This window comes from Quercus robur, chromosome 3 (assembly GCF_932294415.1).
Source record: "Quercus robur chromosome 3, dhQueRobu3.1, whole genome shotgun sequence".
In the NCBI taxonomy this organism is placed as follows: domain Eukaryota; kingdom Viridiplantae; phylum Streptophyta; class Magnoliopsida; order Fagales; family Fagaceae; genus Quercus; species Quercus robur.
Window position 1 is genome coordinate 22509829 of NC_065536.1, and position 25377 is coordinate 22535205.

The following is a 25377-nucleotide window of genomic DNA, read 5'->3' on the forward strand; positions in this document are numbered from 1 at the left end:
TGGGGCCAAAAGACCACATGCAAAAGAGGTCCTATTTCATGCGTTCTCCTCGCTGCCCATGAAGGGAGAGATAAAATCTTGAGGGTATGGGTAAGGCTGCTGCCCATGGGGCCAAGAGACTGCATACCATAGAGGAAAATATCATGTCAATTGTGAATGGGTGGATCTCCTGACCGGTGTATGTGGTAGCGTAGTATATTTGTGATAAATTACCGTATGTTAGATTTTATGGCTTTGGAATTATATTGTTAGTGCTCATAGATTATAGTATATAGTTTCAAGATATTTGCTTTGAAAAACTTTGTGTTCCATTATTTAATCATTCTTGTCATACTATTATTGAAATGATCTTGCAGTATTTAGTTGGAAATTTCCCCAAATTAAAACATACTTTGCAAACTGTTCATCATCATAAAACTTGCATTTCCTTCATCCTATTAATTATGTTACTTATTGGATTTTAGCTCATCCCACCTTCTAACAGTTTTTTAGATCAATTAGCTATACCTTGGGTGTGTATCTTACTTTTTTGGTGATGATTAGAGTGCTATGTTAAATCTGGAGATTTTTGCTGTAAATGGTTGGTGACTCAATCTTGCTATGATCAACAAGATCTTAATTAATTCTATTGGAGGTTGGTCGTTTGAGATTTGTTAGCCTTTGGCGTGGTAAGCCTAGACTCGGTGTTAAGGTACTTATTCTTGATAAGATTGTGACTTTCAAACATAGATTTCTCTGGTAAATTACCTGATTCAATTGGAAACCTAAAGTCGTTGCATGAATTGGATATCAATATTACTTGCTATTTCTCTGGTTTGGTACCGACTTTGCTTGGTAACCTTACCAGTCTCATCCTTTTGCGTCTCTCATTTAATAAATTTTCAGGGAAAATCCCTTTCTCATTGGCCAACCTCACACAACTCACTCATCTAAGACTATCCAATATTAATTTCAGTCCGCAAAAATTGTCTTGGCTTGGTAAACAAACAAAGCTCATTGTTTTGGGCTTAGCTGAAGCCAATTTATATGGTGACATTCCCTCGTCTCTTAAGAATCTGACCCAGCTTACCTTATTATTCCTTTTCAAAATTCAACTAACTGGTCAAATTCCACCTTGGGTTGGAAACCTTACCCAACTAACTCTATTGGACCTTTTGGCCAATAAATTCCATGGTTCAATTCCACAATCAATTTGTAGGCTTGTGAATCTTGAATATCTGGAGTCTTAGTAAAAATAACCTTAGTGGCAGAGTGGACTTAGACTTGTTTCAGAAGCTCAAAAATCTAACTCAAATCCAGCTTTCAGGAGTCCATCTATCATTCCCCATTAATTCAACATTCAACGCCAGTACTCTAAAGCTTTAGCTTTTAGTATTGGATACATGTAACTTGACTGAATTCCCAACTTTTTTGTGTTCCCAGCATGATATGGAGATTTTGTCTCTCTCCGACAACAAAATTCAGGGTCAATACCAAATTGTATATTCAACATAGGGAAACAAACTCTCTTATCGTTGGATCTATCCTTCAACTCCCTTACAACTTTCGAGTTTTTCAACCACACTCCGCCTATTCTTCCATGGGATAGTTTACTTCAATTGGATCTTGCTTCCAACAAGCTGCAAGGATCACTTCCAATGCCTCCACCTTCCATCGCCCAATTTAATATAAAAAACAATAAATTGACTAGAGAAATCCCACAATTAGTTTGCAATCTTAGCTTAATTGTAATACTGGATCTCTCACACAACAACTTGGGGGGCATGCTTCCCAAATGTTTGAGCAATTTGAGCGACTTGGTAGTATTGAATTTACAAAACAACAATTTCTGTGGAATACTTCCTGGATTATACATGGAACAAAGTAGATTGAAAGCGATTGATGTAAGTTATAATCAATTAGAAGGGCAAGTACTGAGATCATTGTCCAACTGCACAATGCTGGAGATTCTTCTTCTTGGTAACAATCGATTTCTGACACTTTTCCCTCTTGGTTGGGGAAGCTTTCAAGGTTGAGGGTTCTAAGCTTGTAATCTAATGGGTTCCATAGTGCAATTGTGAAACCTGAAAGCAGCCTTAATTTCCCCAAGTTGCGAATCATTGATGTCTCTTTCAATAACTTTACAGGTAAGTTACCATATGAGCACTTCCAAAGTTGGACCTCCATGAAAGTTGCCAACTTGACATTTGACACGGATAATGTTTATATGGTTGCAGTCATAAGCACCCCATCACCGCATTTCAATTATTTTGAAAATGATGTTAGTTACTCCTTGGAAATGACAAACAAAGGCATCAAGACATTATATGAAAAGATCCAAGATCATCTTATAGCTATTGATCTCTCTAGCAATAAATTTGAAGTAGAAATTTCAGAAGTCATTGGAAATATAAAGGGGCTTCATTTGCTCAACATATTCAACAACATTCTCACTAGTCATATCTCATCTTTTTTAGGGAACTTAACGGAGCTTGAATTTTTGGACCTTTCTCAAAATGGGCTCTCAGGAGAGATTCCTAAGCAATTATTGCAACTCACATTCCTTGCATTCTTCAATTCCTCATATAACCATCTCACGAGGCCTATTCCAGAAGGTAAACAATTCTCTACCTTTGAAATTGATTCATATTTGGGAAACACAAGTTTGTGTGGTGTGCCTTTGACTAAGAAATACAAAATTTCTGAGATATTGACGTAGCCACCACTGAATTCCGAACAAGGTGAAGGTTCAAATTTATTGGGAAAATTTGATTTGATTGGGTAGTTATAATGATGGGATATGGGAGTGGGTTAATAAATGTAGTTGTTATCGGGAATAAACTGACCATAAGAAAATTGGAGTGGTTTCTCAAGAATTATGGAAGAAGCAGTAAAAGTGAAAGTAGAAGGGGGGAAAATAAAGCAATGTAGCAGCTGGATTTGATTAACAAAGATTTTCTTCAGAAATTTTCGTCCATGAAGTTCTCCATTTCAGTTTATACATGTCTGGAAATCTACCATGTCTATAATGTATTAGGGTCTTATATATTTTGTCATTGCACTGTTTTTAATTTTTCTTTTGAACTTTTTTTCATGTTACGAAGGTTTGAAACTTAGAGAGAGAGAGAGAGAGAGAGAGAGAGAGAGAGAGAGAAGAAGAAGAAGAAGAAGAAGAAGAAGTTATGTAGCTAAATTGTATTTGTGACTTCAAATTTCATGCCTGGAGCTTGATAAAATACGAGTCTAGAATAGGATAATCTATTATTCATTGATTTTACTAAGGGTTCAAGTGATAACCTGGTGGTAATTACTAATTACATTCTTTATGGTGCGTCATATGTGTGTGTGTATAACCTAACCTCTACTCTCTATCATCTACCTATCTAAAAACACTAAAAATAAACTTAAAACAATATTGGTACTTTTTCTTCTTTGGAGAGAATAAAACAATATCGGTACTGATTATGATAAATTACCCATTAAAAAAAGTTTAAATTTAATGTAACGTAGTTCTACACTCCATATAACTATTTTTTTCCCATCAAAATATATATATATATATATATATATATATATTTATAACTATTTTTTTTCTTGACGAATACAATATAACTGAATTTGATCATACCAAACTAGCAATATCTAATTAAGGAAAAAAGTTTTCTAAGTTGTAATGCCAAAATAAGTTAATAATTGATAGTTAACTGCATTGTTCGTGTTTCCAAATATATATATATATATAAAAAAAGAATAATGAGGCTAGAATTTAAATGGAAAAAATAAAAATCCAAAACCATTCACAAAAAGTTTCTATGAAAAAAAAAAAAGTGAACGAATTTATTTAAGAAGATTTAGAATAACGTATCAGAATTCTTATCTTCCATGGTGTACTAATATCTTGGCAAACTTGTGAGTTGTGACCTATCTTGGCTTGAGAGGCTGTGGATTATACGTTGAATACCCTTTCGATTATTGAGACTTGGGCCCATTTGGTACCACAACTTAAAGAACAGATTTCAGTTTTTAAACAATATTATGCGTATTTTCACACACTTTTTCACCTACACATTTTTCCAAAAAATATAAACAACATTACTAGAACAACATTACCAAACGACTTATAGACACAGGTTTCTTTGGTAAGCTATTAGATTCAATTGGAAACCTAATGTCCTCATATGAATTGTACATTGATAGTTTGCAATTTCACTAGTTTAATGCCAACTTCATTTGGCAACCTCAACAATTTCATCAATTGAGTCTTTGATTTCATAATTTTTTAGTGCAAATCTCTTTTTCATTAGCCAACCTCACGCAAATCTAAACTTGCTCAGCTAGATTGTTTCTACAATACTTTCGGTGCACATACCTTGTCTTGGCTAGGAAATCAAACAAAACACACAGATTTGCACTTGGCATATACCAATTCATATGGTGACATTACATCTTCTCTTAAGAACCTTACCCAGCCTAACTAGTCAAATTTCACCTTGGCTTATAAACCTTGTCCAACTAATTTTCTAGAGCCATAGCCCATGGGGGCAATAAATTGTATGATCCTATTCCACTGTCAATTACTAAGCATGCAAATCTTGAATCTTGAGTCTAGTTGGAAATAACCTTAGTAGCACAGTCACTACAAGAAAATCAGGCAGTTGCGGCGGACCTATTGCGGCGAGTGGCAAAACAGCCGCTATAGGTGGCCTTATTGCGGCGCGAATTGGGCCAGCCGCTGTAGAGGAGATCTATTGCGGCGGGCCAATATCCCGCCGCAATAGTTATAGCTATTGCGGCGCGCTACAACGGCGGGCCAATGACCCGCCGTAATAAATCTGTTTCAGCGGCCCCAAACCTAGATATAGCGGCGGGTGATTGACCCGCCGCAATAGGCCTTACATTTTCCCCCACCCAGACCTAAATTTTCCCTCTGATTTTTTTGTCCCTATTCATTTTTACCGCCATTTCGTTTTTAGCTAGTCTCCCACGCACTCTCTCTCTCTCTCTCTCAGACGCTGAAAACCTCCTCACTGTCTCATCTCTTCCACTACCCACAAACCCACAACCACAGCCGCCACCACGACCACCTCCCAAGCCCCAACCACAGCCACCACGACCACCCAAAAATCGAGCCTAGTTAGGTCCAAAAACAAATGGGTCAGGTCTAGCCCGACCCATTTGTCTTATCGTTTCTAACCCTAACGGTTCATGCCCCTAATCTAGAACCTTCCCTCGTTTTGTTATCTCATCTGAGCTCTCTTGACAGAAACCCATGGCTTGAGCGACCTGATCTCATCACCTCAAACCGGCACTGCCACCATAGGAGGCGGCTTGTTCCTCAGTAAAAAGCCTTGTTGAGATTCCTATTTCTTTTTTCTGTTTATTGTTATCGAAACCCTAATTTCTTGTTTGGTACACCGCAGGACCGAAGGCACCGATTGACGCTTCGCGAGACATTCATCGCTCTGTCTATCTCTCACTCGGTCTGATTCTCTATTTCTCTCTGATTCTTTGCTGTTATTATTATTATTTTGGTTTGATTATTTGTTTGGTTTTTGAATAGCGGCTAGGGATTTAGAGGAAATTCAAGAGCTGTTGAGTGAGGTCGATGGCACTGTAAAGCCTTCACTTTCTCAGGTAACGATGTTTTTTTTTTTTTTTTTTTTTTTTTTCTTTGGTTAATTAAGTAATTTTAATTAATGGGTGGGTAAGGGCTTTCTCAGGTATGCTTATTATTTTTTTGTTGTTGACGATTTCAGAGATTGCAAAGCCAGTGTCTCTGCAAACAGCAAGTTCTAAATACCCATCAACGATTCCAGTGTCTCTGCTAAAAAGGTAAAGGAAAAACTCTCTCTGTGTTCGTGATTTATTTATTTATTTTTGTGTGAAAAAATTGTTCTATGATGGAGTGACACAAGTATAAAATTGTTCAAAATACCCATCAACTACATGTCTGAACTATGTTTAAGGACTGTGATTTTTCTTGGGGGGGTTTAAATGATAAAATTGAGATGGGAAGGGTAGGGTCTTAGAGAGAATTTGAGAGGGTGAGAGAGAGAGAGAGATGGGAGTGAAGAGAAGAAAGCTTAGAGAGGGATACAGTGAGATTGAGATTTGCGGAGCAACATGTTGGGGTTGTTGGAGAAGGTGGGTGTGAGGGGGCATGAGAGAATGCCGAGCTTGGAAAATTGGCTGTTGTAATTGTGTTGTGCAAGAGGGAAGAAAAAGGCCCTTTTATTTATTTATTTATTATTATTATTATTATTTTTACCTCTATTTGACTATTTGTTAAAATAGTTTGCCATACAATAGTATTTTGAATGGAATTTTTTTAATATTAAAAAATAACGTTCTTTCTCTCTTCTTTTCTTTTTTTTCTCTGATGGAGTATTTCGTTTCTGTACTTTTTTTTTCTGTTGGTAAGTTTGTTCACATTGGTTTCTTTGCTTTTTGGCTCTTGGAAATGTAAAAGATGAGAACTTGGGTTTTCTTCTGTGAGATTGCAGAGTTTTCTATTTTATCTTTTCTTGGGTTTCTTGCCAACCAAACATAACTTGCATTGCTTATCTGGATTTTTTCTTTTGTTGGGTATGGTTTTTCTTTGCAGAAAATAGATCTTTACTGTTACACACCGCTTAACTAGAAGCTCTATTGTTGGATCAGCTTGGTTTCTATTCTGGTAATCTCTCTCTCTCTCTCTCTCTCTCTCTCCACGTGGGATTGTTGCCTTGTTGGCATTTCAATTTTTTGCTGAAACTTCTCATGGTTCTATGGTTTCATATTGCCAATTCTGCTAGCTTTTGTTTGGTTACATAATTCTCTCTCTTTCTTTTCGTTCTTTTGGTTCTATGGATGTTATTTCTGTATGTTTATGTTTGTATGTATGGATGGATGGATATGTCTTTAAAGAAAGGTCAAGGGGCATGAGAGTTATTCTTTAGCACAGTGGATAAGGATGAAGGGTCAAGAAAAATGGAGTCTTGAAGAAAAATAATATCGGGATAATTTTATCAATGAAATATTTTTCTGCTCATATATACAAATTGCATGTGAATATTTTGGAATACTAAATCTGGTTAGAGCAATGGTTTTTGAGTATTATTATACTATTTCTAGTAAAAAATTTCCATTACTGTTGAAGATAAGGATGAACCAATGTATGGCCAAGAAGCTATTATTTATTACATTAATTGAAGATTATTCCGCTTTGTCCATTATTAGTAACCAGATAAGCTGATTTAGTGATGAATCAATAATAATTTCAAGGAGCTAAAGACAAATGGTGACCTCCTAAAATCTGTAAAAATAAAACTATCCATAGGAAAAATGTCTAATATATATGAATGTAAGTAAGAACTTCATCATTATCCAAATCTAATTTATTAACCACTTATGTCAAATCTGATTTGTTAAATTGAACATATCCCTATTCCATTATTAGAAGATCAGATAAGGTGAATTAACAACGGTCTTGGTGGAAGCAAAGGGATGTGTATTAAGTAGTATATTGATACAATATACTTTAATTTTTTATTTTTTATTAAAAAAATCAATTCAAGAATATTCTTTTCCATTCTACAAGCTTCATAAATTTTGTTTCATAGAATATTCCTTTCCATTCCGCTGGCTTCATAAAATTTGTCCTGGTCTTCTAGTAATTGTATTCATACGTTTTACCAAGTAGGTCAGAATTAACAGCTATACACTCAAGATCCCCTCTTGAAGTCATTTCTTTCAATATTTTATATATATAACCATTTAACAGCTATACACTCACTGTTTGAGCCGAACATACAAAGAGAGAGAGAGAGAGAAAGACACACACTGAGACAGCTGGGCATAGCATAGGATAGCATATTAGCATTGCTTGGTTTACTTGGGTCAGATCGACCTTTAAGTCCATTAAGCTCAAAACTCTCTCTCTTGGGCTTCATTTTCTCTCAGTTTTCCCATCTGGGTGTCTCTTGGTTTTGAGATCTGGTGGAGATTTTGGCTGTTTGGGGCAAGGAATTCAATTGGGTTTTCATTGAAAATTCAGTCTGATCGATTTGGTTTGAGGTAAGTTTAGTGTTTTGTTGTTGAGAAAATTGAGAATTGGCATCTGGGTTTGTTGTAACAATTGCATTTGAATTAAGATTTTGTGTTGTTGACTACTTGACTGTGTGTAGCTAGTTGATTTTACTGATAGACACTCTGTTTGGTTGCCGAGAAAACCGAGGAAAAGAGTGAGCTGTACTAGGTTGGTTGAGTAAAAACACTTTGTTTCCTCAGGACAGAGTCTTGTGAAGGCTCAAAGATTGTAAAATTTTTTTCCCACAATTTTTCTTAGCAACCAAACTGAGAATAAAGATTTGGAATTTTTGTAACTACGTAAGCAATTAATGACTGTAGAGAATGTTCGTTGAAAAGGAAATCTGATTCACAGTTGTGCAGATCTGGGCTTTGATTTGAGAAAGAGGCGTGTTTTTGAAGCATTGAGCTCTGAGGTATGCATTAGATCTTGTTGAGACTGAGGAACCTGCTTGATCCATTGTTCACATCTGGGCAAAGAGAAGCTGGTGCCAATGGAATCAGAAGGAGAAACTGCGGTGAGTGTCAGAGAACTTTAGCTCTAATTTGCAATCTGTGCTCTCTTTTGTTGATGAGATAACTGAGAAAATGAGATGGTCACATGTTGAAAATTAAATTCTGATGTTGTTTTGGTTTTCAAACTATGAAATCTCTTGCCCACCAACTTAGTAACATAGTTGCACTAGTCTCAGTTGAGTGGAAATTGTAATGATCCATTTAATGAAGAATGTAAAAGTTTCTTTAGTTTCTTAATTTCTCTATTCTACATTTGTTCACCAACCAGATGGGGCATAGAATTCGTTTAGAGACTGAAATTTGACCTCTGCCTGTGTCCTTTTAGTTTCCTTCTGATTTTTGTTAGCTATAGACGTTGGGTACATTAGTTAAGCTTATATTATTCTGTTGATTGATTCAAATTGATGTGATCAGTATCTAATTGTTGATTGGAATGTCTTTTAATGTGATATGATTTTGTGATTTGAGTTCCCCTTTTATGTGCCTAGTTATTAAGTTATACTAGCTTTTTAACCCGCACTATGTGCGGGAACCTTTTTATTTACATTTATTAGAAAATAATTTTTTTAATAATATTTAAATACACTTTTACCACATACTAAACACCCAACACATATCTCCATTTACAAATCTAATTACAAACACCATAGGCAGATACTAAAAACTAATTTAACCCAAATCTAATACAAATACTCAAACAAAATTTATTTTAAACCCATTAAAACCAAATCTAACTCAAATATCTAAATCTAAAACAATCCAACCAAGTGCATTTGAAGATGCTAATTCAGCATCAGCTCATTTCATATCCCAGTTGTTCTTTTTGTTCCTGCTCCCTTCCAATCGGTCAAATATCGTTTTCCTTTTTATTTTCCGCCTATCATGTCCCTTTTGTGAGGAATAAATATAGACCTTTGTAGATTCCGTTCAACCCCAACATTTATATACTGCACAAAGTAAATGTATCTTAGAAGCTTGATAAAATTTAAAAAAAAAAAAAATCATAAATACATATAAACCACAAATTTTCTCATTAATTTTAGACACATATTCTCCATACTCTATCCATTCAATAGATGGTTATGTATGAGAAGACAATGAACTTAAGACACTCATTTATGTTTTTTGTAGGTATACTATCTATCAAATACAATGAAAGAGAAAGCAAAATTAAACAAAAAACCAATTCTAGAGAACAAACAACATTGATTATTAAGCATATAACATGGGGAAAAAAATTAATTATGGAAAAATATGTAAAATCCTTTAATTATAGGTATAGAATCAAAGAATTATAAATAATTTCTATTAGTATGGTACTACAATTTTCACTTATTGCTTAAACCTACTACTATCATAATCTAATAATATAAACATGATATGATAAAACTTCTAAGATAACTCTATAAAATAGCTAAACAAAATCATAATATCATAAAATTTTTAGTGATAAGTTAGTCTCATTCCTCTTCAAAGATTTTTCTTATTCAAAGTTAGGATTCTAATCACACCATTCAATCCATTATATAATTCAGTCTTCGATATATGTTGGTTCAACCTCACCCACATAAATAGATTTCCTTCTATACATGTGTATGCACCAACATGTAATTGCTGAAATAGTCAACCACCATAAACCAAAGTATGTCTCTCATCTTCACATTCGCTATAACCTTTCTATCATCCATATTTAACTAAAGAGAAAAATTACATTAAATGTCAATTTATAAATTAAAAAAATACGTATAGTATGAAAATCTATTGAAACATGGTTTAGTCAAACTTAAAACTATACATATGTATTTGTTTTGTAGGAAAAAATGCTAGAGACCACAAACCATATATATAAAACTTGGTTTGGACTTAAATTTAGTAGTTACAGAAATATGACTAATAGAAACTCAAATTTCGCAAAACTAAGACTATATGTAATCTTAGAGGCAGACTGAATTGTAAAACTATACAAACACAAATAAGCCAAATTTGCTACAAAGCATAGCCTAAAAAGAAAAAGAAAAAAGAGAACTCTAACAATCTATTTGGCTGCTGGAAAAAGGTGGGAAAAAAATTAATGAAATCATAACAATTTTACAGGTCAATTTGCTTTGAGAACAAAACAGCACTAATGTGTTAATTGTGTTTTAGAATGAAAGAAAAGTTCTTTTCTTCATATTAAAAATTTTGCAGTAACGCATAAGTATTAGATTTATTCATGTGTGCCGTGATTCATTCATGTGATATATTGTTTTTTATTGAATTAGAACTTGATTCATAAAAGGCCATGATTATCTTATCTTTGTCATGGTACTGCATGTCCATATCATTGACTTGGATAGACATATAAAAGTTGATGCGCTCATAGCATAAAAGCGTCTATATCAGTAATCTTTATCAATGCCTAAAAACAGAGAAATCCTTAAAATTTACACGGTAACCTTCCCAAAGGAACAACATGCCCATATATATATATATATAAATGGATTCCAAAAACGTTAATCAAAACAAATCCAAACTACTAATCAACCAAAACTAAGTCATTCTTCGCAAGTTAGTTGTCTGCTAGTGATTTCAATCAACATTCCTATTTAATTGTTCCTATTCCCAGGACAAACTAATTGAAAAAAAAAAAAAAAAAATCAAATTGACAAATTGACAATCAAAATCAAATTAAAAAAATCAAACTTCTTCAATCTCCGACTCGCTGTTTTTCTGTCCTCCAAATGGTATCTAAGAGTTTAGTTTAAGGGGAAAAAGAAAAAAAGGAAGACAGATATTGAATCAAAATCAATTCAATTAAATAGCCAAACCTAATACTAAATTAATTCAAACGTTTAAAGCAATATTTAAAAAAAAAAAAAAAAAAAAGACAATTACCGATAAAGGTTTTTGCTCTTTCCAAATAACGAACTCTTGTTTCTCTCTTATTTCTCTGTTTTTGCCCTCTCCAAACCTAAATCATATATAACCCCAAATTTCAAAAAATCAAATCAAAATCTAATGTAACCCAAATACCTAAATTAAAATCAATCCAACCAAATTTCTCAAAACTAATTCATATTTCATACCCATACCCAGATCTAAGAAAGAATGAAAAAAAAAAAAAAAAACTTACCGGTGATAGTTCTCTCAACGTCTGTCTTCTTCTCATCTCTGAATCGCAAGGTTTATTTTTTCCTCCTTCTCTATCTTTGTATCATAAGCATCAGTGTTAAGAAAATCAAAAGGAAGCGAAACGAGAGAGTATTCGAAAGAGGAGAAACGGAAGTTAGAGCGTTTTAGGGTTTGTGTTTTTTTTTTTAATTTTTTAATAGGCGGCTTGGTGTTTTTATAGATACACGTTTGATGAAAGTGTGTCTTCTAAACGCACCGTACGGTATTTTAAATGGAAAACTATATACGTGGCAGCATTTTAAGGGGGCATTTTTCCTAACGTGGCAGCGCCTTCTTAAAGGCTTCTGCTATTATATATAGTATTAGATATGCTTGGTTTATTCTGGTATCTATTTACTTATGTCTTTATGGATTGTTACCTCAACATTTAGAGGAAGATGATTTCTTTGTGAATTGGACTTTACTAATTAAATTAAACTTGGGTCTTTTTAATCTCTAGAAACTTGTAGTGATTCGCTGCTGGTTTCAATAAACTAGTATTCCTTATTATGGTTCTGATTACATGCTACTACACTGCATAGACAAGTAATTCAACCACATTTCACTAGCAATGTTACTTCTCACACATTATATAACTTCTATTGTAAAATTTATAATTAGAATAGTCTATTACCATATGTGGGATCTACATAACAAATAGTCTCCAATTTTTAATCAAAAAAAGTAAGGTTAAAAAAAACGTTTTCAATTGTATAGAACCTTTACATTGTATCAATTGCAGCTATTACCATTAGTGGATGTCAAAATCATGAGGGTAATGATTAGTATATAGACCCTATGTAATAAATTATACTTGTTTTAATTTTACTATTAGTTTTAATCTTACATATATTTTGGTATTAACATATGTAATAATTAGCAATATTGTTTTTTTCTTAAGGAGATGAGTTGTGATACATTGATTTTCAAGAAGGGACAAAGCTTAAAATAGACCACATATGGGTAGTGTTTCCTCCATTGTCGACAACAATAAAATTTAAATCCTTGAAATCTGTTTGTTTCCATTCATAGTTGACCTTATAATACCAAAATTTTCTGGTTTCACAATCACCACATAATGGATGTATATGACTTCCTTTTTTTTTTTTTTTTGGGAGAGGTTCATGTGGTGAGTTGCTTGTAGAATGTCAATTTTCTCTTAACGGTTATTGGTTGTTGTGGCAAAGTAGCACCAACAATTTTGGCACTGGTGCCTTTGGTTATGGTGAGGGGGACACTAGCTTTGTGTGCATAATTTTTGCATCGTTCTGGGTTTTATTGGTGCTTGCATGTCTTATCCTATATATATGTATATATATGTTATGAGGTCATTTTAACTATATGATTTCTAACTTTTTTTTGTTTTGTTCAAACTCATATCAGGACAAAATGAGGGAATTGTTGGCTGACTCTGAGAATCACTTGCAGTCATCTGACACAAGTGGTAGTATTGCATGGTCAAGAGATGATGTGTTTGCCAAAGTGATGGGTAAGGAGCACAAAGGTCGCATTCGTGGGGTAGGATTTGGTCCAACCCCAAGTGGTCAAAGTAGCAAGACTGCTCTCACGGACAGTGAAATACGATTAAGTCAAGTAAGGGACGACGAAGTTGCACAATTGAAGGCTTCCTTGGCTACTATGGAGGAGAAACTAGCAGGTTTTGACGAAATGAAGGAAAAAGTTAGTCAATTCGAAGAAATGGAGGAAAGAATGGAGGAAAGAATGGAGCAAAGAATGGCTCGCCTGCTTCAACAGATGCAACAAACTACACAATGCAATCAGGTATGATAAATGAATTGAGTGTCAATTTATATGTAGTAGGAAAGGAACGTTAAATGTATGGTTACTAATTAATATTTACTTGTGGTAATTAGCTAGAAAGATAATTACATATTTAGTAATTACATTAGCTAGAAAGATATTTATTGATAGTATTTACTTGTGAATTGTGACGGTATGAATCTGTTGATCTGTAACATTGATAAAGGGTGGTGAAGGAAAAAGATTTCTACAAGCACCATGTTATTAATAGATGTTTATGGAATTATGTGGTGACACCTTTGCATCCTTTGAATTCTATATCAAGGGACCTCCCAACACCAATCATTTTGATTTCATCTCATTAGTTGTCTTCTTGTGCCACTGCTTTGTAATTTCAAAACTAGGAAGCTGCAAAGAGAGGTGGTCCTCCCATAAAAGATCAAGAAACATGTCTTAATTTAACTCGTTTCCATTTTTTTTACCTTGGTAATATTTTCTTGTCATTCTATTTCATTTGTACGCACTTATTAAATAATCATACTTTGTATGTAGGATCCTTCTCCGGTCGAACAATCTCCACCTCTCCCCAGATCATCAGCTGCATCTCATCAACCAGGAAGCTTATAAGTTTTATCTTGGAGTTCTTGGACTTTTTTGTGTACGAAGAACTATGGAAGAACAACCGCATTTTTTGCAAGTGTTGAAAGATAATTTTAAACACTTTGAAATTTTGATTATAGTATTAGATTAATTTCAGCGGTTGTTTTATTCAAATCACCACATCTTTTTTTTGTAAATTTTAAGATGGTGGTTATAGATAATGCTATGTATTTGACAATACATTTCTATGTTAATATTACGTTAGTTTCAAGACATTTGTGGTATTGTTAATTAATTATATTTGTGGTTTTATGTTAGTAGAGTTAAAAATATTTCAGGTCCTTTGTAACAGGTTTGTGAACAATTTACAGCAGTTTTAAAACCCACTGGAAAAAAAAAAAAAAAAAATCCTATAGCGGCGGTCAAAAAGCGCCGCTAAAGGTGCACATTTTACCCTTTAATAAATACCTATAGCGGCGCTTATCGCCTGCCGCTAAAGGTTGAAACATATAGCGGCGGGTCCGTACCCGCCGCTAAAAGTATAATTAGACGTTCTGATCTGGTGCTCTTTACCCGCCGCTAAAGGTCGGGACAATAGCGGCGGGCATGACCCGCCGCTAAAAGTGCAATCTGCCATTTTGATTGATTGGCTATAGCGGCGCTCTTTACCCGCCGCTAAAACATATACCTATAGCGGCGGTTTTTGGGACCGCCGCAATTAACCTACAGCAGCACTGCATCACCGACGGGACTGCCCGCCGCAATAGCACCCGCCGCTATAGGTCGTATGTACCTTTAGCGGCGGTTTTTGGGGTTTTAGCAGCGGTTCTGGACCGCCGCAAAAGCCCTTTTTCTTGTAGTGAGTGGAATTGGACTTGCTCAAAACTTAGAAATTTTAGTGACCTCAACCTTTCAAGAGTCCAAAACTAAAGCTTTTAATATTGGCTACATGTAAATATGTAACTTAACCGACTTCCCAATTTTACTATGTTATCAAAATAAATTGGGGTTTTGAATCTTTGCTATAACAAAAATTCATGGTCAAATACCAAAATGGATATTCAACAAGGAGAAATCGAATCTGTTGTCTTTGCATCTAAAGTTCAACAACCTTACAAGTTTTGAGTATTTCAAACATATAATCCTGCTTATTCTTCCATGGGATAGTTTTACTTATTTTGGACCTAGTTCTAACAAGTTGCAAGGATTACTCTCAATTCCACTACTTATAGTGTTTGAAGATATTGGTTTGAGGTTTCAAATTTAAGACCTCTAAAGTCTCACGAGACCTTAAGAATCACTAAATCAACCACTTGTGGTTTAGAGTTAACTATATTTTTGATGCATCTACAAATAAGCAAAGAGCATTGGCTTGAGAATCTTCATATATCATGTATGCACAAATGAGCTATTACCTCTAGTGATAAGAATTCCAAACACATAAAAGTGTATTGTCCATGACTAACATTTTCTAATACGAAAATATAACGTAAATGCAACTTTATGACATCCGGTTGCCAGTATTGAAGGTGGAAATTCTCCAAGCTTGCAAAAACATGATTTCGCCAATAGCACAATTTCTGGTGCATAAGAAAGTACTTCATCCGTCCCAATTTGTTTGTCCTGTTTGAAAAATCAAACTTTTTAAGGGAACATCATTTATTGTTTTGTCTGCCTTATGAAAATGTATAAGTTTACAAAACTACCCTTAAATAAATTTATCATTTTTTTTAAAAGAGTTATTCTTAATGAGGCAACTAAAAAGGTGGCTCAATTAGATTGATTTTTTTAAATATTTGTTAGTTTTCTTTTCAAATAGTTTTGAAAACAAAATAGAGGTATAATAGGAACATTAGTAAATTAATTAATTTTATTTTTAGAAACAGGACAATATTTTGGGACATCCCAAAATGGAATAAAGGATAAACAAACTGGGACGAAGGGAGTATATTATTACGAGTTAGCGTTATGATACAATCAATAAAACATAAGCATTTGTCCTCACCTTTTTCTTTTCTTTATTTTTAACAAACAAAAAAAAAATGGTAAAAGGGAACTTTAGCAAGAAAGCCTTGAAACACAACTTTGTTTTTTCGATGTTTCTAATGGAAGTATAAGTTCAGTAACAAGACTCTTGACAATCTTAATCTAAAAGCAGGTACTCCAAAAATATCATAGTATGAACTATGAATATATATATATATATATATATATATATTTATATTTCTTTTATTTGAGAAACACACACACACACACATATATAGGGGAGGGGGGATAAGATAAGGGATTACACTCACACGCCAACACCAAAACTGCATGCAACAGTTAGTGTCGCGGAGCAAGTGATAAACCCCTTCTCAATATCACACCTTACACATCTCACCTTACTTTTAGTAAGTCCATTACTGAATTTTCAAGAAATCTAGAATACTACTTTAGATAAAACTAAATATAAAATCTGTAAGGGTGGGTTTTGGTTCCTAAGCCCAAAAGATGAATAGATTTAAGGCCCAAAGAGCCTAATACAATGAATTTGTAGAGAGTGGATTTAAGAGCTAGGCTTCAATGGATCAAACAACATGCATAGTGAATCAAAGATAGTAAGAAAGTAAAGAAAAATAAGCCCTGTGCAAAGAAACCCTTCCTCAGCAAAATTCGAGGAGAGTGGTCCCTATGTATATTTCTTTTAAACTAGGATGCAATTTCAATTCTTGTTGCTACAGTATTTTCTCTACAAATTTTTCGATCCCTTCTCCCTGAAGGATCTCTTACATTATATAGCTCCCCTTAGATGATCTTGGTCCTTCATTTGTTGATTATCCAAGCCACTACTTGAGTACTTGTCCTATCAGACACCTTCCCAAACCCCTTGTGAGTTGCGATGGCTAAGATAGCACTATTTAGAGGTCTTCTCCACATAAATATAGCCAGGAGGTTTGGTGGGATGCATTAAATGTGGTGGCAGCCATCATCCTTTTAGTCATGTTAAGGCTAACCCCTTCTACGCAGCTCTTTCTCTACAGTATGACCTCCTTTGGTAACGTGCCACTGATGTGGCCTTACTGTTTGAGGGTGTGACCTCCTCGACATAATAATGGCCCCCTCGGCCATGGGTATGACATGCGGCGCAATTACCTTATTTAAATTCCTGTACCCCACAAAATCTATTAAGAAATTTTTTTTAAGTGATTCATTATCTATTATTTTTTTAATGATAATATATTATATTGTATTGCTTTAATAAAAATTAGGTCTTAAACAATGTTGTCTTTGCTATATAACTTAAGATAATTTACATTCTTTTATTGTTATTAATAAATTTATTAATAATTCTGATAAATTATTGATATGATTTCTTAATTTACATATAATTATAGATTTTTACATTTATTGCACTAGGTTAATACCAAATATTAATTTAGTTTAACAAGCATGGTAATTTCATTTAGAGAAATGCTATGCCCATTTTGGAACAATTTATCTAGTTTTTTTGTTGATATTTTTTTGCTGAAAGTACAGAGTAAAAGTTAAACAAAATTCATAGGTGACTCACGTGAGACTCACAAATAACAAATAATAAAAGCAAAGAGTTTCCTTATAATCAAGACCCAAACATAATTGTTATGTGCATAACATTTTCATAACAAATCTTAACAATATGCTATTTCCAGCGGTTCTTTGATCATGTAGTTGGTATTAATGTCCCCAAATCTCGTTATTTTCCAATTAATGTGACATCAGATTTACTTCTTCTTCTTCTCCAGATGACAAGAATACATATCTAAACTATTTATTTTGCTCTGACTCCCCTAATGAAAAAGGGGAGGGGGGAGGGTGGTGGGGTGGGGTTGTAATTCTCTTGCATCCTTGATTGAGGCATATTTATTATTTATGCAGTCAGATTCGTACACCTCCAACAATGGCATTGTAGTTCGCAATTCAGCTAGAGCAAATTCTTTCAATCCTTGAATTATTTTGGGGCTTGAATTTGGAAAGGTGAAGGTTTATTTCATGTTCCTGTGGCTCCTGCCTTGTCTCTATGAATGCATTCTTTATGTTTTTGTGGTTATTTCATTCTTTCTCAGGTAAGTGACCTCCTAAGTCGCTTCAAGTCCTTTCCTAGCATTGTTGAACTAGACAGCTTGAATTATTGCTTGTTTTATCCCTCACTGTCATAGTTAAACTTCGTTGTTTCTGAATGAAAATTTGACAACAGTAGGGGAGTGCTCTGATTCTTCTGCTTGGTAACAATCGATTCCGTGACATTTTTCCCTCTTGGTTGGGGACGCTTCCAAGGTTGGGGGTTTTAATCTTGCGAACTAATGGTTACCATGGTGCATATGGGAAACCTGAAAGCAAACTTGAGTTCCCCAAGTTGCAAATTATTGATGTCTTTTTGAATTACTTTGCAGGTAAGTTACTATATGAGCACTTTCAAAGTTGGACCTCCATGAAAGTTGCCAACTTGACAATTGAAAAGGATAATGTTTATATGGTTGCACATATGAGGACAACATCAAGAGATTTCACATGGAGCTCTGATTTTAGTTACTCCTTGGAAATTACCAACAAGGGCATCAAGACACTATATGAAAAGATCCAAAATCATCTTCTAGCTATTGATCTCTCATGCAATTGATTTGATTCATCTTGTCAATTGGATTATCAATATTAGCTCATGCATTTAAAATTAAAAGGTAGAAGGATTAAGAAAAATAATAATTAAAAAATATATTTTATTGATCTTAAATCCAAATCCAAATCCAAATTTAGATATTCAAACAACAGAATTTCAAATGATGAATTTCAAATCCGTCATTGTTTTAAAAAACCCAAATAGAGAATTTCAAAATCTAGGGATCGGATTTCAAATCAAGGCATTTTAAATCAATGGATTTCATATCCAAATCCAAATCCAAATCCAAATGTTGCCATCCAAACACAACCATAAAGTTTTGGATTTGTTTTATGAGTGTTTGAATTAATTTTCTAGACCATTCTCCTTTACTTTTTCTATTTTGTGTAACAACAATAAAAAGAGTAAGGTTAGCTACCTAGGAAAATTATGACTGTTTTTTATTCGTGTTCTAATAAATAATCCATTTATGCAAGATTAACGAAGAAAGAAAGGAAAAAAAAATATTAGACAAGAAATTTATGAAGGGATTGCGCAACGGTTTTTTGTTAACTAAGATTAACGACACGCCCATGAAGTTGTTTTTCATTTTTGTAGAAACACTCATACGCGTCTATGAAAATCTTGTGTAAGGTGGAGTTTGGATCCACGTCCAGCATCTACATTTCAGCAATTGTGCGTTTTTAGCCTTTTTTTTTTTTTTTTTTTTGAAGATCAGCACCTGTGTCACTGTTCATTGTCCATGAACAGTGATTTTAGGCTTATGAACAGTAAAAAAGGGTGAACAATAATTTTCCACACATTTAAAAATTATTTTGCTACAGTATTTTTTGTTTCAGCAAAAATAAATTGTATCCAAACGGATCCTAAGTTTATAATATAGTAGGCTGAAGTATATTTTGGCATTGTATTTTCTTTCTTTTTTTTCATTTTCCTTTGTACTTTTTTTACAATTACGGTGGCATTAAAGTATTGCATGTGTGATATGTAGCATGTACGAATGTCGGCATTCCTAGATTATTTGCAACTTCAATTTCATTCGGGTGGGCTGATAAAACATGGGCCTAGAACAGTATAAATTATTTTAATCTGTTATTGTGACCTGTTGCTAGGAGTTTTCATCCGCGATTCAGCCAAGTCATCAAGGTTTTAACTTCAGCCGGATTTTCCCTACGGTCCAATCCACCACAAGGTACAATCACAGTTATCTGTAATGCAGCCATTGGCAATAGTTGGTCTTATGTTGCGATTGTCGCTTGGGACTGGAGAGGGACATTAGGCTCTTTCTAAAAAAGTGGAAACCATTATCCTTATCCAAGCTGAAACGGAGGCAATTAATTGGGCAACTCTTCAAGTGGTGTCCCATAGTATTGAATCAGCAATTGTCGAGAGTGATGCCAAGATATGTGTAGATGCCCTCACTAATCCCAGTTCTGTAGTCCTAAGTTGCAGGCTGGAAATTAAATGGACCCCTAGAGAGCTTCCAATAGTACTACTCATGGTTTAGCATCATGGTCTCCCAATAATAGATTTTCTAGTTGTTTTGTATTGGGTACAACTTTAGATGTTTTTATTAATGCTATTGTAAAGGAGCAAACCCAGCTAGTTATCTTATAATCTTTTTCTTGCTTTCAATAATTCTTTTTTCATGTGGATTGATTGATGTTGTCAATGTCTATCATAGATCTGTGATTTGAAATTTTTTTTATGAAGCCAAACTGTACATATAAAAAAACTTCTAAATCCGAAGGATATAATTATATGTAACAAGCTTACTTAACGTATAAAGTTTTGCATTGGTTTATATGAGTGTTGGATTAATTTTCTAGACTATTCTATTCTTACTTCTCTCTATTTTGTGTAAGAGCAATAAGAACGACAAGGTTTACCACAACTAATTACTAATTTTCAATTTGAGAAATCATTTGACTACTCTTTGCCCATATCTAAATTTGACTTGAATTAAATTCTGCTATTTTAAAAGTAACAAATTAAATAATGAGATTGTAAAAATTAATAAATTAAATCTTCTAGTTTAAAATTAATAATTAAAACTTGAGGTTTCAAAAAAAAAAAAAACAATTTAAATCTCAGCCCACTTAAGTGAAATACAAATATATTTGGAATTCAGTATATAAGGCAGCAGGTTTTAATTTATTATTTGTGAAATTATAGAGTTTAAATTGTTATTTTTAAAATTTTAAGAATTAATTTACTACTTTTGAAACAAAACCGTTTAATTTGTTACGTTCTTCTAAGGTAGAGATTTTAAAACATTCACATCTGTCTAGTTATTTTAATATTTCAGTGAAACATTTGAAATAACATTTGAAATAACTTTTGAACCCAGGTATATTTGTATATGGAGAAACTATATAAAATTTTTACTCATTTACTTATGTACAACTATATAAAATTTTATTTTCTTCTAAATATTTTTTTTAGCTAAAAGCTTTGCACCTTTAGGTATTTGTCATGGAATAATCATAATTCAAATCCCCCGCTCGGCATCCAAACTAACGCTAATAATTTTTTTGCCCAGCAAAAATCACTCATTCCCTGCCTCCTTCCATTATTTTAACATTTTTCAATCTCTCTCTAATACTCAATTCTCTTCCTGGTCACTCTCTCCAGCTGCTAAGCACAACCAAGTGAACCCCCACCACATTGGGTCTCTCCAAAAAGAATTAACAGAAGCCCCTCTTAATTAAATTAATTGGTTTTTTCTTGATTTTCTGCTCTTCGATTCTTCTTCTTCTTAATTGAATTTAAACTAAATGATGTTCGACTATTTGCAGTTTATGCTTCAAGTTTTGAGTGGAACTGTGGCAATTCAATTGCCTGCAAGGTGTTTGACAAAATGCTTGACCATAATATTTCTGTGACATAATATCTAGGATCCTTTGGCTATACAGTTTGTTATAGCTGAATTGTGAGCTTTGGATTGATGCTTTAGGAGACAGAGAAAACCTTTTAAACTTCAATTTTATTAGAACTCCATTTAATTTAAATTGTCAACTGCTTCTTTAGTCAAGTTATCATGTTGTTTTATAAAATAAACTTAAAAAGTTAGTGTTATTAAGCATTTTTATGAGCAATTGGTTTATTGAGAATTACATGAAGCATACTGCCGACTCTAGCACAAAACTTATGTGGGCACAAAATCCATTGTATTTTGTGGATGGATGACTTGATTCAGAAATTTTCGTTTGCTTAATTTTATTATAGCACCTCATTTAATAAGTTGTTTTTGGCTTCTAGTACCCATTCCAATAAATTGTCATACCTTATTAATTCTTTCTTGCATTAATTTTAACATGGCCATAATATTGACTGGGAAAATTGTAGAATCACTCTAAATCATCCCTTGTCAAACAATAAAATCCTCATGAAAGAAAGCAACAACAGATCTGTATTAGGATTAACACCATAGTTCATGTTGGTTGAACCCAAAACATGCATTAACATTGGACATGTCCAGGTCATACTAGTACAACAGACTCTGCTGGTTTGAACTGACATTGTAAATGGGTAAGCACATAACAGAGGCCATGCCAAAAAGAGTTCCAAATTTCACAGACACAACACCTTTGACCCAATTACTACTTTATGTAATTGTAAATGCCTTCTTGCTTTTGTGAGTAGTTGATAATTACGAAAGCTCCACAATTTAGTTACAACTAATACTAATTTGTTGTTTCTGTTGTATATTGTTGGCAGGTTGATTGAAGTGTGGGGGGTGCAAATTTTGATTTTACATTTAACTGTTTTAAGAATTAAATGAACTGTGTATATATTAATATTAGAACTTGGTAGGCAAGTAGTATGCAGATATTTGGAACTTGGTCCCTTTATGCTTGGTATTAACACTTTGGTAGGAGCATCATCATTGTTTTGAGGATGCGAAAATTTCAATGGCACAATTGATAGAATTGTTTGATTGGTCTTAGGTGTGGGGTTTTACTAATTGTAACTCCATGGCTGAATTTTTAGAATCATTTTCATTTTTTACCTAATCTTTGTAATTCTTGGACGTATACTACAATGATAGATGGACTTTGTAATGAAGGGTTATTGGAAGAAGCAAGTTAGTTACTTAAAAGAATGGATGAGACTCGCTGCTTTCCGAATGATTACAATATACAATTATTAGAGGATTTCTAAGAAAGAGTGATACATCAAGGGCGATAGAACTTCTTCATTTGATGACTGAGGGGGGCATTTCAGCAGATTCTTACACTAAAAGCTTGTTAGTAGATTTGCTGTCTTCTGATGGGTGACACCCTTCTTCTTGTGAAAAGCTTTAAGAATTATGTTTGAAGGTTATTCCAGGTATCCATCATGAGAAGTGAAGATACCACAGTGAAAACTGACAAAGTCAATAATCTTTATGGAGTAAGACTAATTCCATGATACATTAATATTATCATGTATGTTTCTTAGATGAATTAAATGGTACATGCGAAAATGTGTTTCTTATGTGAAATAGTAGGGGTTTGCTTTTTACTCACTAGCAATATACATTGTAATATATGTATATGATTGCCTTTAGTTTAAGATGTCCTAAGTTAATATTGTTGGATAAATACATGTTTGTATCACATACAAAATATATGCAGCAGAAAAATTAATAGATCTACTTCATTCGCAATTGATAACATGTACTATGTAAGTTTCAGAATTTGAGAACAAGAATGTGTACCTTGGTGTGGTGAAATTCAAAATCGAAGATCAGAAGTTCTTGGGAAGACTTTTAATCTTCACTCCAATTCCACTTGATGCCCAAAAAGTGTGGTTTCTCAATTAGTTTCCAAGGAGAGAATAAAAGAGTGTCCAACACTCACATACAAACCATTTCATTCCTTATGAGAACTCTTATGAAAGACTTAATAAAATTTTCTATGTTTCTCTCCTTATAACTGATTATCTAATTGGGCTAGCCTTTTGGACCTTTCCAATTGAGCTTTAGTATATGGCTTGGAGTGGGACCAATAAGACACTAACTCCAATGGGCCTTGAGCTTCTCTATCAATTCTTGACAAGTCCAAAGTTACCATTAACTATATTTAATACCACTATATAAATATAGTTGTACTTTAGGCCTTATCTATAAATTATATCCCAAGACTTTATTGTACATGCAACCGTTTCATTAAAATATTCGTAATAATACAAAATCATAAATGTTGACTGCCACTTCAAAAATTACTACATCTTAATCCTTGAATACCCGATTTAATCATTTATGTTATTCAATATATATATATATATATATATATATATATGAAATTCAATTTTATAAATATATATGCTTTAGTAACTCCTTACTAAAGTGATTGGGCCCAACTTTGAATAACCAAACCTATTAAACTTATCTCAAGGGAATATTTTATATCTCCAGGGAATATTTTATATCTCGGTTAAGAGACTATGAATTTCAACTTGAGAATATATGTTCCATCAACACTAAATGTGGCTGCCCAACATACTGAGGTTTTGATCGTGACTTACAGATCTCACTCCTGATATATCAAAGTAACCTACATCTCATGATCAGGTCCATTATTCTCTCAGGATTTTAGAGTTCATGTAAATAGAAGTCGTGAGATATATTATTCATTTGACAGTCATTAGGAGAATAATAAATCTCATAACGGTCCAGTTCAATATGTCTTAACTCTTAAAATATATCAACATATCAACTAAAAGTCTCCACTTCCATGATCAAGACAAATCATCGTAGTTGATATATTATAGTCTTTACATATGAAATGCCCAATTTTATCACTGACTACGAACTAAAATTCTGAGTTTACAAAGAACGTGTGATTTATATCTTCTGTGACTAAATCACATAAATCACATACTATGCATCTCATGGACTGAGATAATGTCCCATTAGTTCATTTATAAATAGTCTCATATAATTAAATAATTTAATTATTTATGACATGCCAATAAATTGGATTTTAAGGCATAAACCCCAACAAATACTCCATTTGTCCCAATTTGTTCATCCTGTTTGAAAAATCAAACTTTTAATGAAATATCATTTATTGTTTTGTCTGTCTTATAAAAATATATAAGTTTACAAAATTACCCTTAAATAAATTTATCAGCTTTTTTTAAAAGAGTAATTCTTAATGAAGCAATGAAAAAGGTGTCCCAATTAGATTGATTTTTTTGAATATTTGTTAGTTTTCTTTTCAAATAGTTTTGAAAATAAAGTAAGGGTATAATAGGAACATTAGTAAATTAATAACTTTTATTTTTAGAAACAGGACAATATTTTGGAACATCCCAAAATGAAATAGAGGACAGACAAACTGGGACAAAGAGAGTAACATTTTAATTGGTCAAATGTGTTGCTATGCTAATACATAGTGTTCACACAATAATGCCTCCATTCTAATCATTATGAATTTAGGTTGAATATATTTTTTTCACTGTTATCAAGTGAAGCATATTATTCTTTGTAAAAATTGGTTAATCCTATTTTAGCCTTATTTTTTCCCACTTTCTTTATTTTTACTAGTCTCTGATCATGCGCTTGCTTAGAGGCTTTTCTATTTTTTTGGGAAAAAATTAATAATTTGCATCTATTATAATTTGGAATTACTACATTTTTCAATCACAAACTACCTAGGGGTGTGATAAAAAAAATACCT

General features: G+C 33.3%; 2 protein-coding genes and 2 long non-coding RNA genes across 14 annotated transcripts in view; 3 read left to right on the plus strand and 1 right to left on the minus strand.

Moving 5' to 3' along the window:
- LOC126717496 (receptor-like protein 7) overlaps positions 1–25377 on the plus strand; it is a 155575-nt gene that overhangs the window by 53785 nt on the left and 76413 nt on the right. The window lies entirely within an intron of this gene.
- Positions 4942–5811, plus strand: LOC126717503 (uncharacterized). The gene is made up of 3 exons (XR_007652621.1): positions 4942–5459; positions 5540–5613; positions 5736–5811. It is a non-coding gene; the product is annotated as an uncharacterized LOC126717503 (long non-coding RNA).
- On the plus strand, positions 5989–14390 carry LOC126717498 (uncharacterized). 8 transcript variants are annotated; one of them, XM_050419265.1, is made up of 5 exons: positions 5989–6655; positions 7921–8034; positions 8402–8564; positions 13096–13494; positions 14026–14390. In XM_050419265.1, exons 3-5 carry the CDS (start codon positions 8541–8543, stop codon positions 14098–14100), a joined length of 498 nt encoding a protein of 165 aa, XP_050275222.1. In that variant the 5' UTR covers positions 5989–6655; positions 7921–8034; positions 8402–8540; the 3' UTR covers positions 14101–14390. The 8 variants fall into 8 exon arrangements, with proteins under 8 accessions (XP_050275222.1, XP_050275221.1, XP_050275224.1 ...); XM_050419264.1 differs by having other exon boundaries at positions 8410–8564; XM_050419269.1 differs by lacking the exon at positions 5989–6655 and having other exon boundaries at positions 7625–8034; positions 8410–8564; positions 13096–13261; positions 13429–13494.
- On the minus strand, positions 9159–11908 carry LOC126717507 (uncharacterized). Its single transcript, XR_007652627.1, has 2 exons — positions 11675–11908; positions 9159–9509 (listed from the first exon to the last, which is right to left on the minus strand). It is a non-coding gene; the product is annotated as an uncharacterized LOC126717507 (long non-coding RNA).